At 44.2% G+C, this 11,767-nt stretch overlaps 3 protein-coding genes across 4 annotated transcripts; 1 reads left to right on the forward strand and 2 right to left on the reverse strand.

Annotated features, from left to right (window-relative positions):
* Positions 1-212: 212 nt before the first annotated feature.
* LOC6633807 (small ribosomal subunit protein uS11A) lies at positions 213-1,248 on the reverse strand. Of its 2 annotated transcripts, XM_002057060.4 has the most exons (3): positions 1,180-1,248; positions 662-911; positions 213-593 (listed from the first exon to the last, which is right to left on the reverse strand). In XM_002057060.4, the coding sequence occupies exons 2-3, from the start codon at positions 896-898 to the stop codon at positions 375-377; spliced, it is 456 nt and encodes a 151-aa protein (XP_002057096.1). In that variant the 5' UTR covers positions 899-911; positions 1,180-1,248; the 3' UTR covers positions 213-374. The 2 variants fall into 2 exon arrangements, with proteins under 2 accessions (XP_002057096.1, XP_070067293.1); XM_070211192.1 differs by lacking the exon at positions 1,180-1,248 and having other exon boundaries at positions 662-940.
* A 1,546-nt stretch (positions 1,249-2,794) lies between these two features.
* Nup205 (nuclear pore complex protein Nup205) lies at positions 2,795-10,096 on the reverse strand. Its single transcript, XM_002057061.4, has 12 exons — positions 9,960-10,096; positions 9,751-9,899; positions 9,334-9,657; positions 9,158-9,259; positions 8,530-9,092; positions 7,952-8,461; positions 6,319-7,828; positions 4,877-6,255; positions 3,740-4,804; positions 3,518-3,675; positions 3,270-3,449; positions 2,795-3,199 (listed from the first exon to the last, which is right to left on the reverse strand). Exons 1-12 carry the CDS (start codon positions 9,964-9,966, stop codon positions 2,997-2,999), a joined length of 6,150 nt encoding a protein of 2,049 aa, XP_002057097.1. The 5' UTR covers positions 9,967-10,096; the 3' UTR covers positions 2,795-2,996.
* A 52-nt stretch (positions 10,097-10,148) lies between these two features.
* LOC6633809 (uncharacterized) lies at positions 10,149-11,691 on the forward strand. Its single transcript, XM_002057062.4, has 2 exons — positions 10,149-10,618; positions 10,687-11,691. The coding sequence occupies exons 1-2, from the start codon at positions 10,286-10,288 to the stop codon at positions 11,443-11,445; spliced, it is 1,092 nt and encodes a 363-aa protein (XP_002057098.1). The 5' UTR covers positions 10,149-10,285; the 3' UTR covers positions 11,446-11,691.
* The last annotated feature ends 76 nt before the right edge of the window (positions 11,692-11,767 follow it).

Genomic DNA, 11,767 nt, shown 5'->3' on the forward strand with positions numbered 1-11,767 from the left:
TATTTCACCAAATTTAAAATGCCTTCAAGTAGTGCACCAAATTAGGGCACATAACACAATTTGCCGGAAAAACAATATATTAAATATGTACGATAACACTACCGATAACTATATCGACTATAATTATCGGAATTCGACAACAACAACAAATAAAAGTAGCCAAATAATTAGGCATTTTTGTCAGATTTGCAATCCAAATGAAATATAACAAGTCATGCTTAAATCGTTTATTACTACATTATAAGATGTATTTATTTATATGTTAGAGTTAGCGCTTTTGTATTTTTCTTTTCGTTTATACATCAACGCACACAGCGAGTGTGGCATCCATAACAAACCAAAACAGCACGAAATGTGCCGTACACTGGAGAGCTTTAGAGACGGCGACCGCGACGACCACCCTTCCTGCGTGTAGAGTCCGAAGGGATGGGTGTCACATCCTCGATACGACCAATTTTCATTGATGAACGAGCAAGGGCGCGCAGCGCCGACTGGGCACCGGGTCCGGGTGTCTTGGTCTTGTTGCCACCGGTTGCACGCAATTTAATGTGCAAAGCAGTGATGCCCAGGGTCTTGCACTTCTCAGCCACATCCTATAAACAGAGACTTTGATTTCAAATATGCTGCGTATAATCGTATTGTTCAAATGCTCGCCACTTACCTGAGCAGCCAACATAGCCGCATAGGGAGATGCCTCATCACGATCGGCTTTCACCTTCATGCCGCCGGTGACGCGGGCGATGGTCTCACGTCCAGACAAGTCGGTAACATGGACAAATGTATCGTTGAAGCTGGCGAATATGTGTGCAACGCCAAAGACGATTTCGCCGTCGCGTACCTGTGGGCCAAGCTGCACCTGAACTTCCTCCTTTTGAACTTTTGCCTTTCTGGGCGCCATTTTTTGTCAGCAACTGTTGGAGGGAGGCAAAATGCCAATCATGGTTTAGTTGCATTGATGGCACATACAAATATTACGAGCATCACAAAAACAAAACAAACAAAAAATAACAACAAAAGTAATACTGCGACATCTGTCTCATTTTAGCACATCAACAATTCGCAGTCGCATTTTTTATTAGGCTATCGTATGTAGCACTCGTTTTATGTTTACGTTTTTTGTTATATCTTTGAAAAGTGTATTATTTTGTGCAAAATTGCTAAAGAAATCCCGAAACTAACCAATTGCGTGAACCGGATATTAAAAAAGAGAGCATCTAGGGATGCAACAAATCATTGGTAAGTGCGATGGCTAACGATATTTTTGCACGATAAATATTCGATAGACCACTCAATTGATTGCTACGTCCAGCTGCGCGCGTCATTTGCATTCAGACAAACCTTCTATGCAAAACAAAAGATCCGTTAGACACTACGCATACATATATACATATTATATATGTATTCTCGATTATAACAATTAAATATAACAAAATATAAAACATATAACGAAACTCCACAGCATTAGTACTCTTTCGTGGGCCTTAAAAAGACTCCCTTCTTGTCAAGAAATTCATTAACGAAAGTAAACAGTTCGTCACGGACGATATTATCAATCAGCAATCTGTGTCCAACCAAGTTACACGCAGCTGTTTCCCTGGCCAGGAAGACCTTTGTTATCTGCAAATGTTCGTTTTTCAGATTCAACATTTTCTGCCGGTTCAGGATTATGACCGTCACTGTTAGACTTACATTTTCCAGATAGCGTCCGAACTCAACATCACTAAGCAGATAGGATCGACGCACATACGTTAGGCATCGGTTAACATAATCCTTCGTTTCAATTATGAAATCCATGCGATTGTTTGCGGTAATATTTGTCGAATTAAGCTCCATTTTAAATTATGATCAACAACAAGAACCAGCTGCCAACACAAATAGTGCTGTAAAATATCGTAATGATATTTAAAGCGATCGGTGTATATCCTGCCAGACTGAGCGTCAAAAGCCCTGCCAGATCAAACTAGCACTTCGATGAGAACGAACTTCGATGTGCAACGAACTCAAAAAGACCATACATTTGTTATACTATTACACTGTAAAATATGCAATCGGTAACACGTCCGAAATGAATATGCAAATCAAAAAGTAAACGCCACTTCGAATTTTTTGGTTCAAGCCAAGAACTGCCAGCAAGGTGGCATCATGCACCAGTCTGACAAGCTGGCAATCTCTGCTCATCAAGAACTGCACGGCTGTGACGTCATAGCCGCTTATGAAATAATTGCAGTCCGTACAGCGTTGGTATTATAAATGTTGCAAGTTTTTAAACAAATTTACATAATAAAGTGCGTTGAGCGTTGCTGCCGAATTCTCAGTTGAATCTATTAAATCAATGCAAATTATATCGAATTAAATTAGTATAAAATTGGTGCTATTAAATGCAGTGCAAATGTTAAATATTTCAACGTTACCCAGCTCTAAAATACTGGTCGATTATTACTTATTATTATATCTCACTGCTGAATTTAAATTTGGGAATTGTTAATATGTTTTATAATTTATTTATTAAATATAAAGTTTATTCATTTATTATGACCGAAAAATAAGTGTTGTTATTTATATGAGCTTCGAGAATAACGGTTAACGAGTGTGTGCATAAAGTGTACATAGAAAAGAAAGAGACAGATAGCATTTCAAACATAAAATAGAAAATGGGAAATAGCTTAAGTTTTCGTTATTTCGTCATTTCTAAAGTATATTGATAATTAGTAGGAACTTTATAAGAGAGTACATTTTTCTGGGATCCTCGAGATTAACCTGTATTCTCTTGCATATAAAACTTACGCGTTGAAACTTAATTTTTGTTTTACATTTTATTGTACTATTTTAAAGAACAGTTGAAGGGCTTAAGCAATTTGAATTGTTATAAAATGTTGTATATTATTATGTAAATTACACGACAACACATTTAGACGCGTAATGAGAATGGGTTTTATAATGATAATTTGCGAGTAAAGAAAAGAAAAGAAAAAAAAACAAAGAACATATAGAATACATCAGCAGATTTGCGGGGCAAACTGGACAAGCGCTTTAATGCGACGCAAAAGCGCGGTATTAAAGTTTTTGCATTTCAAAGAATATTCTTCGCTGGCAGTGATTAGTTGTGTGCAGAATGTTTCATTAAAACTCGAGATAAGCATTTGCTTCAGCTGCGTTATCTCGTCCTGAGAGGCGTTCAGTACGGACATGTTGTTGGGATCTATTAGATAACAAAATGTCATTCATTGTTCATTCATAATTTTATAGGATCCAAGAAAATGTGAACCTACCCAAACATGTTTCGTTTATAGAAGTGCGATTCTCCTGGGAATAGATGACTGCATTGCGGAAATAGAAATCCAAATGTATCCAGAGCAGGTACAAATTCTGTTCGGCTATAAAAACGGCCAGCAGCAGTTCGTTGTGTTTCTCATTGTGGCGCTGGCTTAGTTCCAAATAGTTTTGCTTGCCTGCAGTAAGTAAAAAATTGTTAGAAGTCTCTCCATGTACAGCATATGGGATCTATTGTATAGCTTACCGCTGGGTCCGAATGTTATGTTGGGCAGGGAGGCGCGCTGCTGCACCAGATTGTCGGCAATTGATTTTTGTGACAGAAAATAGGCAATGGCACCTTTTAGCTGATTCAATATGATCTGCATGACGGCGGTCAGTTTCTTGCAGTCCGATTTGCCCGAACTACAATGGGATTCGAATGTTATATTGATTTACAGATGATACGAATAATATAAATATATCTTACAGCGGTGTCACGTCGTTAATCATGGTTGTGATCAGATATTTGGAGGTGATGCCGTCCCGGACATGGCTGGTTACGGCATGGCGGCAGAACAATGATAGATTGGCGGTTATGTCTAAAAAGAATTTAACATGCTGGCTCTTTTGCTCCTCGGACAGGTCCGGCAGATCGGTCTGGGTGCGCTCCTGATGCAGCATGCGTCGTATGGTCGCCTCATTAATTGTGAAACGACCAAATACGACAATCATCAGCTGTTGCAGACGGCTCAAGCGATTGTTCATCTCGACATCGTGATGGATATTGAGGCATTTCTCAATTGTGGACACATCGTAGGTTGTGGTCCGGGCAAACAGATTGGTGACCGTGGCCAACAGCTTTAGGTAGCCCAAATGCATAAATGGCGATGCGGCACGCAGCATGCCCTCAATCATTTCAATGTGTGCGAACAGAAAATTGAGCACCTGCAACGAGGCGCTATTGTTGCTAATGCCGAGGGAATCAATTATGCTATCGCATAGCGATAATGCGGGCATCAATATGGAACGGAAACGCGCATCAATGGCTGGCATAAAATTGCCAGGAACATTACGCTCCAGTTCGCTGGCCTTAATATCTGGCTGCATATCATAGATGCTCATATTGGAGAGCACGCCGAGCGCACCCTCGGCTAGAAGCAGGGTAGCGCCCTGATGTGTTTGCGCCATTTGCGTTAGGAATGCCATGCACGATTCGTATACAAATAGCGGCCTCAGATTATGTGGCATTGGTTTGAGCACCTCGCGCAGCTGCTCATCCGATTTGGCCAGGCTGCTCAGTATATGCTTCAAATAGCCACGTTGGGCAACCGTGTCGCTCAGCGTGCCGAACGCGCGCAGCTCGGATATGAGGTCCAGACAGGAGAGCGCCAGCATGCTGCACACATCGTGCCCAGTGATGGCATCATGACAAATGGTGTCAATCAATTTGTCGCCCATGCTGCTAATTATCTCGGCGGCCATTTCCTTTTGGAACATCTCTCCGCCGTCCGGGCTGCGCTGGCTCTTATAGCCGTCCGTGCGGGCTAAAAATCTGTGAATTGGCCAAAGCATTAGCTGGCTTATATTTGTTGGCCATAAGCCATATATAATTAATAAAACTTACGTTTCATCATACTCCACTTGCGCCTCGCTCCGCACACGCTTCACAATGCGCAGGCAATTGAGCAGCGAGGCATACAGATTGATGCTTAGCTTCTGTGACTTGACCTCGCAGGTCATGATCCAGTCGATGAGACGCTTTAGTATGAAGCGTAAATTGCTGCTGCTGCAGCTGTTGCTGCTCATGTTATTGTTGTTGTTATTATTATTATTGTTGTTGTTGTTGTTGTTGTTATTGTTATTATTATTAATGTTATTGTTGGTATTGTTTGTGTTGCTGTTGTTGTTGTTGTTGTTGCTGCCGCTGCTGCTGCTCCTTCTTTGGTGGGCATTCCTCTGGCTGCTGTTCTCCACAGAGCTGGGCATATCACTAAGACAAACGACATTGCCATGCTCGTCAAGGGAACGCTGATCCTCCAGCTGATAGTAACAATGCCTCAAATTGGCGGACAGCAAGAGCATCGTATCCGTTACCTGTATGGAGATCTTAATCAAGGGCTGCTGTGGTTCCACCTTCAACATGATCTTCTCGATGATATCGATAATATGCTGTTTGCGCACACTAACCGGCAGCACAGTATCGGGCATTATGCTGAACAGCACCTGGACGAGATTACACCAGGCGCTCATATAGCTATAGGTGGCAAATCTCTGCATGCGCACCCCGTTCAATTGGATGGCATATTGCAGCAGCACGGTTATCTCATTGACAATCGATTTACGCTGACCGCTGGCAATGGTGCTCTGCACATGACGCAGCTCATCATGGAGTATATCATGGAGCTTGTGTATATTTATCATGCCGGCGCCACCCATGCTGCCCTTTGCCTCGCAATCGACCAATAAATTGCTCAACAGACGCTCATCGAAAAACTCCAGACTGGGCTGGACGAGAGTTTGCGTCTCCAGCGTGAGACAGTCAAGCAAACGATTCACATGGAGGCCCAACGATGTTGTCTGCAACATTGTACGACCGGCCGGCAGGACATCACCAAAATGGTTGGTTGACGGCGGTGTCAGCATATTGTTGCTCATCTCCAGCGGCAAACTGTGACCGTTGCGTTGCGTCTCCGAATTGACGGCCAACAGGATGTCCGACAGCAGGGCATAGCGTGTCGTCTGGCCGTATGTGGCAGCCAATTTCATTTCAATTGATACACAGTTCATCAGATGGCTCATCGCGTGCAAGATATTATCCTCGCCAAAATGACGGAACGGCATTGCGGTCAAATGGCGCAACAGAAAGTCATTGCAGGTCAATCGGAAGTAGCGTAAAATCGCCTCCGAGGTGCGTCGATGGGCGCACAGTCCATGAAAGAGATGATAAATCCGTTCGACAATGTGGGCCGTGTGCTCGCAATAATCGTCGCTGTGGCGCTGTTGCTGTAGGATAAAGGACGGATTGTCAGAGCACATAGTCAAGACTTGGTTAGTAGCTGGACCTACCTCTAGATAACGCTCGAGCAGCAGGACCAGTGAATTGATGCAGGAACAGTTGACGTCGAGACCAAGTTGTTGCTTCTCATTGCCCAGAATGTCGCGTATTACATCGATGCCAAGCAGAAAGTAAACGAAATTGGGCATTGGCTGGCTAAGATTGACCTCGAATAGCTCAACAATGGCCTCCTTGATCTGCAGCTCAATGCGCTGCGGCTTGCGAAAGCCGAGTGCCTCCAGATCCACATGCAAATCGGTCTCATTGAGATTGCCATCGAGCGGATAACCAAATTGATCAATACCAATAAATTGATCTGTTAGCTCATCGTCATTTAGCGGCGAGCCGCGACGCATATCCATTTCGAGGCATTCGACAAATCTCTGACGTATCTCCAGCTTCTCGGTGCTGCCATGGGCATACATATTCAATATCTGGCTGACCACATCCGGCAGCATGCTGACCGCGCTCAGGATCTTAATTGAGGCCAATGCATGACGCGGCAGCCAACTGTTGAATGTAACAAATTTGACAATATTGAGAACATAGTCGGGACTGCGGCTGCGCGGATTCAAATCGAGGAGCATGCGATTAAGACCAAGCAACAATATCGAACAATTGGCCGTTGCGTGCGCCTCGAAGAAGGCATTCTGTTTGGCCAGGGCCACCTCAAGCAGCAGCAAGGCATAAAGTGCGCACTCCTCGAGCAACTCCTTGCCATTGAATTGATTGTAATCGTCGAGACGTTCGCGTGCCTCCTCAATGATACGCAACACCAGGCGCAACATATCCGATTTGACCTGCAGCTGGAGCATTATGTGATAGCCGGGATACGCATGCTCATCGCGTTGTTCCACAAAATCTGAGGCCTTCGGCCGATAGCTGGCCAACAGAAAATACAATAGCTTCAGACATTTGGTGCCCACAGCCCATTTCTCTGTGGGATCCTTATACGCACGATTGTAGAACTTCAGCAATATGGATTCGACAACAAATTTCAAATACGGATCATAGCCGGGCTTGCGCGGACCACAGCCCAGGCTGCGCGGCATGTGTGTGGTCATCAGCGTATACAACAGCTGCAGAATGCCGCGGGTCAGCTTGTACGTCTCCAGACGGCTTTCATTCTGATCAATTTCCTCGGCCAGACTAAACTCGGCATGGGCACTGGACACCATCGTAACGGTGGGTATAATTTGCGATTCCTCCAAATGAAACCAAATGGTGCGCGCCGTCTCCTTGGACCGACTGAGCGCGGCCAGCGTAAACAAAATTTCGCCCTTAAGCATTACCGGCGTCGAGCAGGCCACCAGGCCGAGCAGCACCTGCGGCGTCTGCCAATTGGCCTGCTCACAGAGCATAATTCGCGATATTTCATCATTCTCAGCGACGGCCTGCATAATGCCCATCACAGCAGCCATGTGTTCCGTTTCACGTGGCGTCATATTACGTGGTATGCCAGTGCTCCGATAAATCGAATCTCCGGCATTGGCCATGCTGTCGAAGTCGGTTCGCATGTTGCTGTAAAGGATATAACAAAATATTAATATAAAATTTGCGTATATGGATTTTCTATATAACGTGTCGTAGACGCGTATTGGAAACTAAATTATCCTAGAGAGATATTTATTCTACACCACGTACTTGAAATAATTGTTGAGCGCATTGAAGAAATGATCCCAGCTGACGGCATAGGTGGACGACAAGTTCTGTGAATTCTTGAGCAGATTGAAGGCGCAGCGTGCCGCAAATTCGGTGCGTGTTAGGCCAGCAATCATCTTTAAATAGGATCTGAACAGAGTTTGCGGCAGCAGCTCGCTGGCCAAGCGTATAAACTTGAACAGTGAGACGGCGCGTGAGGTATTTTGAACATAATTGGCGACACCGTTGGCTGTTGTTGTATCCGTTGGACCCCAATACTCGTTGCATAACGTGATGGTGGCACGTTTATCGCCATACAACTTGGCCACGCACAGCATCAGGAGCTCAAAGTTGACATCCAGATTTGGCGGCGGTTCGAGACCTTCATTCTGAAAGCTAATCACTGTGCGAGCTGTCTCATCCGCACGACCGCGCAGCTCCGATACCTTGGCATGCATGAAATCTATAAAATCCGTGATGAGCAGGTGTAGGCGGCGATAAATGAATTCGGTTCTGCAATGTATTATAATATTAAGAACTTTAATAATTTATGCAATAATTAACTGCATTCCAGAACTCACGTATAGACCACATTCTTCTCCAGTAGCTGGCGATAGAAAAAGGTAAAAACATTTGCCGCCAGCGCCTCGTCAATAAGCTGCTCATCCCGATTGATTAGAGCGCCGGCATTGGCCTGCAGTTCGCTTGGCGCCTGTCGCAGACTGGCCAATGTCAAACCAAAGCTATACTTGATAATGGCATCCAGATGCTGAGTCTGCCAGCTGCTCTGCGCATAGATTGCCTCATAGAAACACTTGGCATAATCGGGATCGCTCAGTATGGGCAGGCGTGCCGTATGCGGACTATCGCATTCGGTTATCAGCAGCACGGAGGTATCGTAGGCATAGAGCAATGCCATCAACATGATTAGGGTTACGTCGTCCATATTGCCGGCGGCATCGGTTGACTTCGTATTGGCCAAATGCTGCAGCAAACGTATGGCAATGTTTTTGGGCAGGCCACGCTGAGCAGACCAATGGAATAGGGCCATGGCCAAGGCTTTGCGTGTATCCTCATAGAGGGCCAGTACCTGATTCTGATGCTTCTTTGAGCCAAAGGCTCGATTTTTGGTCAGTAAACTAATCTGTGTAAATGTGTTTGCTGTTTAGCCATCTATGTTGAGTATTATATATGCCCTGCAATATTTACCTCCCTCTCCATGTCCATTTCGGCTAGCAGCTCCAGCAGACGCCCAAGTATGTTGGAATCTTCTACAAGATTCTGGCAGTAGTTGTTGATCAAGGCGGTCATCTGCAAGTTGAAAAATCAATAAATTATGATATATTATATAAATGCATATATATATATATATATATTTCGCTTACCTCTCTGGGCAGTTCGGTGCTCCAGGAAACGCCGCTCACAGCCTGAAACATGTCGCGCAGTGTACAAGTGATTGCCTTGCGACCATCATAGTAAAGCAATACCGCGACCAGACCGCGCGGTAGGCCCGGATGATGCACCTGTTGACGCTGTGCCGTGCATAGCAGCTCCAAGGCGAAGATCTCATCCAAATCAAACATATCGGACAATATGATGGCCTCATCAATTATTTCCTGTGAGAGTTCCACTTTACGCGATTGCCCTGCCAGCATGACACCCTCCAGCAGCGCATTGCGCAAGTGTGAACGGCTCTTCTCACTCTTCGGCTGCGCCCCAGTGAATCATAGACGATGGCAGAGGAGTTGAGGTGAGAGCGGTTTAGGTTATGTTGCTTGTCAGTATTTTGAGTGTCTACTTACCGGATTGCGCAGAAAATTGGTAAAGTTCTGTTTATACTTTTTGAGGCATAGCTCAAAATCGGCCGTGACCTCATTGGGATTCCTTATGGCCAACTGGCATATATCGTACAGACGCTTGTACGGCGTCCACATGTCCTCGAGCACACCACCTAATTGAGGCGACATGTAGATTTTAGTTATTTGTTTTATAAGCTACAACAACTACATACCATCCATTTTGTGTTTGTTCTGTGTTTGTTTGGCTTTAACTCTCAAATAACTGTAAACAAAGCTTAAGCATAAAACGCGGCAAATATCTTTACGAGCGGCTGCTTGCCGGCTTGCAAAACTAACAATGTCGATTAACGATAACGATAACTGTTGCGTGCGAAAAAGAAAAAGAAATAATAAAAGCCGAAAAGAAACCGTGCAAAGCGCACAGCACAGCTGATTATGCCATCTCTAGGATCCAGTGTAAACAACAAAAACACATACATATATTTCGCTGTTGTTTTTGTTTTCGTTGTTGTTTTTGTTTTAACAAACACCAAACACGATGGCCAAGTTAAATGAAACAAAAATACCAATCACCGAATTCCTGGAGGCCTACAGACGCCAGCCATGCCTCTATAATTCCTTGCTGGACACCTACAAGAATCGTGTAGCGCGTGAGGAGGCGTACGAGGCGATCATCAGGACGCTCAAAATACCGCAATTAACTGTGCTCGATATTAAATTGAAAATCAAAAGCGTACGCACCGTTTACACAAAAGAATTAAGGATTCTAATGCGCGAAAAGGAGCTGGGCAGATGTTACGAGCCGAAGCTCTTTTGGTTCAGGCGCGCCGATTCGTTTCTGCGCGCCGTTTCGCTCTCCCACTGCAAACGCGTAAGTCTCCATATAATTGACAAAATATATATATATATGTATGCATATTTGGTATATTGATTTGATAGGTCAAGAATAAGGATGCTGATGTGGACAATACAAGCGTAGACATCAAAAAGGAAACACCACTAAGAATTCTGCTCAACGCTTCTGGGGAGCTAATTGAGGGTGCGTTGCAGCAGCGGCAGCAGGGCGAGGATGAGGATGAGTTGGAGTCGTCGGTGGGACAGCTGACAGATGATGCTTATAACACAGAGTTAAATGAGCAACCGACAAAAACGACCGTCAGCACGGGCACAAACACAAACAAACCGCCAAATGCGAGCAGTCAAACAGATGAGGTGTCCAGCAATTGTTCCACACGTGCGCCCAACAAAAGCGAACTCATCATCGATGACTCCACGCTGTGCATAATGGAACAAGAACAACAGCAACAACAACAGCAGCAAGCTCAACATCAGCAGCAACAGCAGACGGCGCCACGTAAATTAAAGTATATGACTTATGGGCAAAACCATCCGTCACAATCCCAGCAGCCACATCAGAGACTGTCGACGCCGTTTGCCTCACCATCGCCGTCGCAGCAGCTAGAATTGGGCTCAAACACAAACCATGCCGTGTGCTTTTCTGGCTCAAATGGAACTGGACAGGTTGCCGGCAGTGATGATGATTTGTTTGTTTTTGGTCAAAGCGTTGCCTCACAATTGCGCACAATACCCGATCCGTATTCCCGTTCCGTTGCCAAGCTGCGCATCCAACAGGTTCTGTTTGAGGCCGAGACGGGACAGAGCAGCGAAGCAGTCAGTCCACACTTGCATGGCTTTTAGCCAGGACAAACGAAAAACAAAACAAACAAAGTGAACTCTAAGTCATGAATATATAAAGATGTACATAATAAACTTATTTAATTAGATTAATTAATGTACATTTTAAATGCACTAAGCTTCGAGAAATTTTAACTCATATATTAAATAGTATTTATTTATTTTAATATGTATGTATATTGATAAATGTGAACCAAATATTCGAATTAAGTAGCAAAACTCGAAACATTTCCTTGTACGTTTTTCGCACAGTTTTTAACATTTCATTAATTGAATATATATATTTACATAGTATTTACGTTTGTACATGTTCTTATTAAAACTA

The sequence above is a fragment of the Drosophila virilis genome, chromosome X, assembly GCF_030788295.1.
Source record: "Drosophila virilis strain 15010-1051.87 chromosome X, Dvir_AGI_RSII-ME, whole genome shotgun sequence".
NCBI classification, from domain to species: Eukaryota; Metazoa; Arthropoda; class Insecta; order Diptera; family Drosophilidae; genus Drosophila; species Drosophila virilis.

What these genes read in the sequence shown, in the direction of transcription:
- LOC6633807 (XM_002057060.4), bottom strand. Translation starts at nt 898, where the DNA reads ATGGCGCCCAGAAAGGCAAAAGTTCAAAAGGAGGAAGTTCAGGTGCAG. An exon ending in CGGCTATGTTGGCTGCTCAG is followed by an intron (nt 594 to 661) that starts GTAAGTGGCGAG and finishes CTCTGTTTATAG; the next exon opens with GATGTGGCTGAGAAGTGCAA.
- Nup205 (XM_002057061.4), bottom strand. An exon ending in GCGCTCAACAATTATTTCAA is followed by an intron (nt 7,829 to 7,951) that starts GTACGTGGTGTA and finishes TATCCTTTACAG; the next exon opens with CAACATGCGAACCGACTTCG. An exon ending in CATAACATTCGGACCCAGCG is followed by an intron (nt 3,450 to 3,517) that starts GTAAGCTATACA and finishes TACTTACTGCAG; the next exon opens with GCAAGCAAAACTATTTGGAA.
- LOC6633809 (XM_002057062.4), top strand. Translation starts at nt 10,286, where the DNA reads ATGGCCAAGTTAAATGAAACAAAAATACCAATCACCGAATTCCTGGAG. An exon ending in CGCTCTCCCACTGCAAACGC is followed by an intron (nt 10,619 to 10,686) that starts GTAAGTCTCCAT and finishes TTGATTTGATAG; the next exon opens with GTCAAGAATAAGGATGCTGA.